The sequence below is a fragment of the Andrographis paniculata genome, unplaced genomic scaffold (genome assembly GCF_009805555.1).
Source record: "Andrographis paniculata isolate CXL003 unplaced genomic scaffold, ASM980555v1 Contig52END, whole genome shotgun sequence".
NCBI lineage: Eukaryota > Viridiplantae > Streptophyta > Magnoliopsida > Lamiales > Acanthaceae > Andrographis > Andrographis paniculata.
In genome coordinates, this window is record NW_026137587.1 from 3,887,879 (window position 1) to 3,897,258 (window position 9,380).

The window sequence follows — 9,380 nt, forward strand, 5'->3', positions numbered from 1 at the left end:
AATTAATATAAATATAAATAAATAGTTTTTTTTAGAAGCATGAATAAAAAATACTTTTTATAATAGGATTGAACTCCTTTTACCTCTCATTAATAATTCTTACCCATGCAAACAGTCTTCATAGTCAATATTTTGCATTGTTCAAAAATTATTTGTTTGATATCAAATTTCAGGTCTTGATAATGTCGTTACATTGTCTACATATATCAAAGTTAGAAAGACTTCGTTCAGTAAGGAATGGTCTGACGGTGTAGGATTGAACGTGTGACCAATTCGCCTATTAGGTTCGGCCGGGAATTTAGCGACTGCGAATTTCCACACCATTCAAAAAAAAAAAAAAAAAAAAAAAGAAGTTAGAAAGACTTCAATTTGTCTCTTCTAACTTATATTATATTGAAATTTATTAAATATTTTAATCTAATATTAACATATTTTTAATTTTTTCAAACAATTATCAAATTATATATTTGTAATAAATATTTTAATAATTTTAAATTTAAATTATAAATATAAATTTAAATTTTTATAATAATTATAATTTAATAAAATATATACAATATATATGTCATTTTTTTGAGAATAAAATTTTTCATAATATAAATAAATAAAAATTTAAATATATATATATAGATAGAATATAAATTAATAACAAAATTATATAAATTAATACACATTTATATTATTATATTCATTACCATCAAATCAATAAACATCAAAACTCTCCAAACTCAACCCTAACTTTAACACACAAAAAATACATAAATTCAAATCCACCTAAAAAATCAAATAAAAATCAAACTCAAACCCAAAATTTTCTAAAACTCCCTAAAGAAACACACCCTAAGTTATCTTTGAAAATTATAATAATTTATAATTAAAATATTTTTTAATTTAACACAATTATAATATTGTGTTATATATATACATAAACATTTTTTTATTTTTTCAAGTTAATTATGAAATTATACTTTGGGTGTGCTTTTTAGGGAGGATTTTGATAAATTGAGTTTAGGTTTGGATTTGATTTAAATTTTAAGATGAGTGTAAATTTATATATTTCTTTTGTGCAAGTTTGTTTGGGTTTTCGGATTCAAAGGATTTGTGGTCCAGAGTGCGATAATATGTAAAATAATATTTTATTAAACTATAATTGTATATATATATATATAATATAGATGTGGAATTCATTTGACCAAATTTTTTGTCATAATTTTTTTAATAAAATAAATATGATTAAATATTATTAAGTATATTATAATTAATACATTTTTAAGATAATAAAATATTTGATTTAATTTTATAATTAAAGTAAATTATAATATTAATTAATGAAATTAAAAATAAATTACTATTATTTTTAAAATTTTTAATAATTTTAAAACTAATTTAATATATTTTTAATTCTAATTAAAATATATAATTAATGTTAATTATATTCATAATTAATAATTTTAAAATTTTTATTAATTTTATAACTAATTAAAAAAATAATAATTCTTTTTTAAACATGTAAATTAAACCGGTGGCTACAATGCTAAATTCAACACCGTGCTTTGACAGCCCATGATATTACTACATAAAACACATATTATATTTTCAACGGCACAACGTGTGTTGTGTGACAACATATAGTATTATTACATACAAGTTATATTATATTGTATACTAATTAATATACAACTAACGGCTCAAGTTATAGTATGATAAAGCACATACAACAGTTTATTATGAAAAACAGTGTATGCTTGTATGCAATAATAATGTGTATTGTTTGTACGTAAAATGTGTGCTAAATTGAAAAATCAGCATGGCGCTGATTTAAAAAAATAAATAAAAAATCATCACCTAATCATCCCCGTAAATTAGTTATAACTATATCCATAATTAATACATATCATTTTTCTTTTTTCTTTTTTCTTTTAATTTTAGAATAAAAATATTTATTCTAACTATTTATAATTAATGCATTACAAATTAATTAATATATTCTTAGTCAATATTCTTCTTCTTCTTATTATTATTATTGCTATTATTATTATTATTATTATACTTATATTTATATAAGACAATTAAATAATAAAATTTTATTAAATATAAATAAATTTATTATAAATAAAATTAATTATGATATTTATGATGAAAAGCTATCAAATATTAAAGGTATCTATAAGACATCATCTCTTCACCCTCGTTTCAATCACACATTAACCTCTCATCCTCTCCATTTTTTTCTCATTTTTCCCGTAATATTTTTTCGGCGAATCGGTTAATATTCCAGTAACTTCCTTAGCTACCTAATATAGTTTTAATGTATAATAGTTATACTATTTTATTTTGGGGGTGCCACTTAATCCGAAAATGATGCGTCATTTCAACTATTATATTTTGTTTATATTTTAACCGGTATATTGTCATTATTTTCAATAATAATTTAAAAAATTATCCATCTTTTCTAATTTATATCCATCTTTTCTAATTTACAAATATTTAAAAGATAATAAAAATTATTTTACATTAACCATATTACAATTTCTCAAAATATTTTGTAATTCTCCATAATTAATAACAAAAATTCTACCAAAACTAAATACTAAAATAACACAACAACCTATGCATGCATATATATATATATATATATATCATTAATTGGCACAGTATTAGAAAGCTAATTGGAACTCTTTCTAAACATATGTTCAAATAATATTTACTGCAACACTAAAAATGCATATAATCCTAAAGTATTTTTTAAACCATAGCCAGCAAATCATCAAATAAAGACAACAGCTAAATAATCATCCCAAAATCTTATTTACGTATGAATTATCATTCAATATACCAAATAAGTTTGACATTCCATTCATTGCTCCAAAAAGCTTATCACTCTGTATTACCAGAAACCATCCATTCCTGGAAATTTAAAGAGATGAAAATATAGGCGTACCTGGCAAGGTGTTTCCGGAGTCGACAATAAAGATGTTGCCGGTGACATACACGGAAGAGTCGTGAATCAAGTACCTAAGGAGGGATGTCAATGCAGGATCTATTTTCCCGAAAACTCTCAACGGCACTGTTCTGCGTTCGACATTTTTCAGCCACTCTTTCTCCACTAAACCTTTGGTTATCTCAGATTTGAAAAGCCCTGGTGCAATGGAATTAACTCGAATTTTGTTGGGTCCTAATTCCAGGGCCATAACCTGGAAATTGCATAAAACAAAGAATCATTAATAATTACAGATTATAAGCAACTCTATGGAAAGCATGGCTTTGTTATTAAATGCCTGTGGCAATACATTTCGACACTCAGCAACGCGATTTGAGAAATTCAGGAAAGATCCTTCTGTATGTGTGACATAAACTAGTTTTTGTGTGCCATAAATATGAATGCTCGATTGTTTAAGCTAATAGGAAGATACATTAGTCCATACTGATATTTAATTCCTCCACCCTTTCCCTCTCACAGCTTCATGAATGAGCAACAGCAGAGATCTAATCTGAGCATGTGCCCTCTGCATCTTAATTCAATTTAAAATGTCTATATCGACTTAAAACTAGCTAGAAAATGCTTCATTTTATCTTATTCATATTTAATTCCCGCACGACAAGAAGATTTGACTCCATCAAAAGATCCAATGCAAGCAAGAATGTTAGATGGCAATATAAAGGTATTCAGTCTTTTTCAATCAAGTTGAGACAAGAAATGTACCACTAACTAGAACTTGCACCCACAACCATAAGAATAAGAGGGAATCAAATTAAAAAAGAAAAAGTAGCAGTATGGCCCCTTCAAGATTGGTAATCAAATAGAAATTGGCTGATCAAACATACCATAGACTTAGAAAAAGCAAATCATATAGCAATACCTTTGTGATTGAGTTGACAGAACCCTTGCTACTCACATAAGCAAGGCCTCCGGGTAATAATCCACGCTCGACACTAGCAATGGAAGAGATATTGATGATAGACCCACCTCGCTGAGCCTCACGCATACGCATACAAACATACTTGGAAACCAACCAAGTGCCAGTCATATTCGTCCCCACTATTTCATCCCATTCTTTCTCGGACAAGTCCCATGGAGTATGAACTCGACCTGCAGATAAACCCGATCGCATGGGCATAACATGGTTGTTAAATCCACAAAAAGACTGCTCCTAAAGATAGTCAGAAAGTCATCCTCTATGTTTGCAAGAATGCAACTGTTATAGCGTACAAGTCTAGCCAACCAAATAATTGACTTCATCAATCATTTGCAGTAAGTTCTTGCAATCCACAAGCTACAACTATTTTAAACACAATCAAGAAATTATTTAGATATTTGTAATCTTCATCATAACTTTTCTAATAAAAAATAGTATAGCCAAGAACACCTTTTTTTATTTTATTAAAAAGATTAGATAACATAAAACCAACATCTATTTACATAACATAAAATTCCAATTTTCTAGTCATCTTTTTCATACCTAACAAACCAATGAAAGACCAAATCAGATTAGGTTTGTGATACCGACAGGATTCACCCAAGACATGGAATGAAAATAAAGCTGACAAAACTTTCAACTACAAACTTTATTACAAGCACAGAAACACGTGAAATTGGACACTGTTGTGAGAATGAAAAATGACACACTAGAAAAGGACAGGTTCATCTCACAAAGAAATTGACTACTCCCGTTGTTTCTTCTCCATTAATAGCACAGATGCCAACTTTGTGGATGGAAATACTTTCTTCAGACAGGAATACCACAAACCAATTCATTAGCAATGGAATTGCGTTTAACGAAGCACTAAATAATAAAATAATCAATCTAGCAGCAGTAAATCTCCCAACCAAGTCTTCCATGCACATGAAGTTTAAATTTACTGGCAATTGAACATAAAAGCAAAAATCTCAGACCAAAACATTACTACGAAATAGTGAAAAATTTTCGTATACCTAAATCACGTTAAGAAGACCTAACAAATGATATTCCAATACGTACGGAAAGTAATTTCCCCATTTTTTTCACATTTCCACTTTTACCTCTAACACCAGCGTTATTAATCAAAGCATCAATTCTGCCGAACGCTTCCCAAGCCTTCCGTACAGAAGCCTCAATCGCCGCTCCGTTAGCGCTCAAGTCGAGTTCGACGGCCACAGCTCTAGGCCGATCTCCTTCTCCTCGATCGACGGCGCCGCTGTTTATCTCGTCGCATAGCGAGCGCAGTTTGTCCGTCCTCCGCGCCGCTGCTATGACTCTGCAGCCGGCTTTAGATAAGTCCAAACAGAACTCTCGACCTAATCCGGAGGAGGCGCCCGTCACCATCACGACCTTGTCCTCCAGACGGTGCCATGGCTCCAAAAACTTCGGCGCTACATTGGTGGTGCTCTCCTCCATTCTCTTCTCTGGAACCTTCTCACGGAATTCCTTCGCTGTTATCGGCCTAATCCGGGAAGGTGGGCACGAGCCACTGTATTGTATTTAGGAAAGAAGATGCGAAACATTTTAGGCATTTATGACTTTCCAATTCGTAAATGATTGCGTATCTGCTAGTATTATTTTAAATCCCTTATTATAAATGAAAACTAAGGTCTGTTTCTTCGACATTTGAAGAGTCTGTTTCTTCCGGTATTTGAATTTTGACGTCAAATTTTGAATATTAAAAATTTTGAATTTAAAATAATTATACAATATAATATAAATAAATATTAAATTTGATATTGTTAATATAAAATTAATTTTTTTTATATAATATACTGTGTAAATTCTTACAAATTCGCCAAACAAACGCACCAATCCCCCAAACAGACACACATTAAAAATAAAATAATACTCATTCCGTCCTACACCGTGGACACGGTATTTTAGAAGGGGTGTAATTAGTAGATAATTAAGAATGTATTAGTGAAAATAATTATTCTATAATATAAATAATTATAAATTAAGATTAAAATAACTAATTAGTTTAATTAAAATTAAAAACAAAAAATTAAAATTTAAAATGAGATTAAAATGTGTAATCATTTTTCAATAAGGAAAGTGACATGGTATGTGAGACGGATAAAAACGGCAACGTAAACATGATATTTGGGACGGAGGGAGTAAAAAAAATTATACAGAATACCACACGTGTAAAACAAGTAAAATTATAGAACTTAAGTACTAGTAATAATTAATGAATCGGGTAGGGATGTAGTATTTGCTTTACATTTCAAATGCAAATTATCACTATCCATCTAGATATAAGATTGTAATAAAGATATGCTATTATCTTTAATAAAATATTATATAAACATACTATTTAAATTAAAATTTTAATTTTAATTTTTAATTACAGTCAAATAAACGATATTTATTTTTTTTTTTTATATATAAATTTTATAATTTTATATAAAAATATATTACTTTAGGTTTATTTTATTAGAACTATAAAATTTAATTTCAAATTAAATTTATAATTTTTAAAATTGATTAATCATGAGTTAAAATGTAACAAGTCGATAGACTAAATTAATTGGATTAAAAGCATATTATTTGGATTTGAGATGAGTATTATCATTGAATGTTTAAAAGACAATTACTAATTAATTTATTCTTTCTTTCATGCAAATATACGCTTCGTTTGATCGAACACGAATTTTAATAAAAATAAATAATAATAATAATTTTTTTATAATAAAAAAATATACAAAAGTATTTTTACCTAAAAATAAAACGAGTATTTTTTATGACAATTTAAAAGGAAAAAGTGAACAAAAATTTAAATGACGGATAAATTAATTGTTTATCTCACACTGAAAATTGTAACACATATAAGTTGTGTTTAAATTTCATTAGTAGGATATAAAGGTTGGCTAAGTTATGGCATGTAGGTGAGCCATAAGCGCTATCCGTTCGAACTGGACACGGAAATTATGATATGGACTCGAGTCAAATGTCATTGTGTTCGGTTCAAAAAAATAAATATTTTTAGTCAAGAAAAATCAATGCATGCATTTAAAATTCAAAAATTCAATCTCGTATTTATGACTAAAATTAAATATGATGTTTATTGTTGAAATATTGAAATTAAATCTATGGCCGAAAGTTATGATAGTTTCGGCTTGGGCATTGATTGCCCTGCAGATGGAAGTGTCTATACTCGAAATACACCAACACCTCAAGCCAATCTTTCTCTTCTTTAGTTTAATCCCTTTTTTTTCAATAATTCTTCGTTTATTTTTTCCCATAACTTTCCTAATTTTAGCTTTCCGATACAATGTGAATTTTATCATTTTAATTCGTTAAAACTTTGAAATATTAAGTGTAATCTAATTCAAAAACGAACATCGTTTTATTGTTAGAAATGTAAACGAGAGGCACTACCGTACACATTTGTTTTCTGGAAAGAAGTTCTACCTTAACTCTGACATAACTATCGAATTTATTTCAATACTAATATTTTGGCTATATAATAATTTCTAAACAATTTTAAATTACTAAAATAGCTATAACGAAAGTTGCAAAGTAATATTATATATATATATATATATGCGTACACTCGCCTTAATTGGATAATGAGATAAATAGTTACTTAAATTGATAATACGAGCATGTTAATACATATATATATATATATATATACATTGTCCATATATGTTTTATTTATTTAAATTAATATGTATGAAGGATTTATTAATTTATATGACTACCCCGCACATTTATAATGCAATCAATATTTTATTCTTCCATCAACATTGCATATGGGTGCGGATCGGGACAAATATTGCTTTGTCGTGGCGGCTGGCCTCCTTTCATTGTCTATTAATGATAAATAATAATAGTAACAATAATCAATTACTTTAATATTTGATCATATTTAACTAATTCTTTTATTATTATTATTATTATTATTATTATTATTATTTATAATGTAAGAATATTTGATCATATTTATGTTTTAACAATAATCAATTACTTTAATATTTGATCATATTTAACTAATTCTTTTATTATTATTATTATTATTATTATTATTATTATTATTTATAATGTGAGAATATTTGATCATATTTATGTTTACTATTTTTTCGAGTATGCTTTGCATAAATTTTTAATTGAACTTAATTATTTTTTATAATGTGAGAATTTGTTGTCGTAACTCTTCGAGTACATTTTGGATAAACCCTCGGCTGAACTTTGACGGTCTCAAAAGATGTATTTCTACACCTTAAATTTCAATTATGATCACTCTTGAATGATGCAATAGAATGGTATGCAAACTCAAAAGGTTTGGAAACTTTCGAACAACAACCAGACCACAAGAAGTGCAATACAGAGTGCATCAAGGCAAACAACACACAAGCGTTTGTTGACTCAGCTCGACCCTCAACTGACCTACGTCTGGGGTACCAACCCAGGGACGTTCCACTATAAGAAAGACAAAAACAAGATACAAAGATTCCTCACACAAACTCCACAAAACTCCAACAACACACACAATCTAATGTATGAGTTTTCCTACCACATACATATGCATCTTTCTTCACAAAGGCAAGCATGCAGTGACTCAGCCTCCATTGAATGTGTTATGAGGTGGGACGAAAGTATAGGTGGCTTGTCATTTCTTTCTCCTTTAGCTCTCCTTGGAACTCTCTTTTTCAAAACAAACTCTTCGGCAGTTTTTCGATACAACAGACAACAGAAATCTGCTCAGGATATCATTCTGGCTTAACGTTTACAACAGCTTCGACAAGGTTCAGACCAAACAGAATAGATAAAAAATCCTCCCTGATTTTTCTACTCAAGACATGGTCTAACCTTTCAAGAAAATCCCTTAAAAGATATGAGAACACTCCCCCTAAACTAGAAGTGAAACTCAATATAATCTAACATGGGATTTCAGTTTTTCACAAGGTAAGATGAACTCTTAAGATTCTATATTCTCACCTCTCATAATGCTCACGAAAATGATATGATTTTCTCTCAAGTAAGTGATGAAAAGCTTGAATTAAACATTCCTAGAAAGCATGTATATATAGTATAAAGAAGTGTCCCTTTGGTCAATCAAATATCGACACAACATGCTTAGAAAATGTCAAAAAATATTTGGACATGTCCTTAAGAGATATATTAGGGCAGGGCATGAAATGACATGTCCAATTCCTTATTAATGACCTAGGAATAGATGAAAGTCAATAATACCTTTTTAGGAATGGAGGTGAGGGACTTTATTCTCCTTCTTTCTTTGACTTCCATTTGCATGCAACTCTTAGAGAAAATCTCATTTTGTCTTTTGTTGCAGTGTGTCTGAGATACAAACTTTGTCCCATCTTGACCCTCTTTTTATGTTTGCAATGTCCAACACATTTGAAGAAAGAACCTGAGTCATGTTGCAGTCCTACAAGTAGCTGCAGACTTGCA

General features: G+C 28.7%; 1 protein-coding gene across 1 annotated transcript; it reads right to left on the bottom strand.

Moving 5' to 3' along the window:
- Nucleotides 1–2,785: 2,785 nt before the first annotated feature.
- On the bottom strand, nt 2,786–5,535 carry LOC127254530 (uncharacterized). The gene is made up of 3 exons (XM_051279673.1): nt 5,021–5,535; nt 3,861–4,090; nt 2,786–3,194 (listed from the first exon to the last, which is right to left on the bottom strand). Exons 1-3 carry the CDS (start codon nt 5,373–5,375, stop codon nt 2,916–2,918), a joined length of 864 nt encoding a protein of 287 aa, XP_051135630.1. The 5' UTR covers nt 5,376–5,535; the 3' UTR covers nt 2,786–2,915.
- Between the last annotated feature and the right edge of the window lie 3,845 nt (nt 5,536–9,380).

Coding starts and splice junctions, on each gene's coding strand:
- LOC127254530 (XM_051279673.1), bottom strand. CDS start 5,375: ATGGAGGAGAGCACCACCAATGTAGCGCCGAAGTTTTTGGAGCCATGG. Junction 4,091..5,020: donor TAATAACGCTGGTGTTAGAG/GTAAAAGTGGAA, acceptor GTTTATCTGCAG/GTCGAGTTCATACTCCATGG. Junction 3,195..3,860: donor CTGTCAACTCAATCACAAAG/GTATTGCTATAT, acceptor TGCAATTTCCAG/GTTATGGCCCTGGAATTAGG.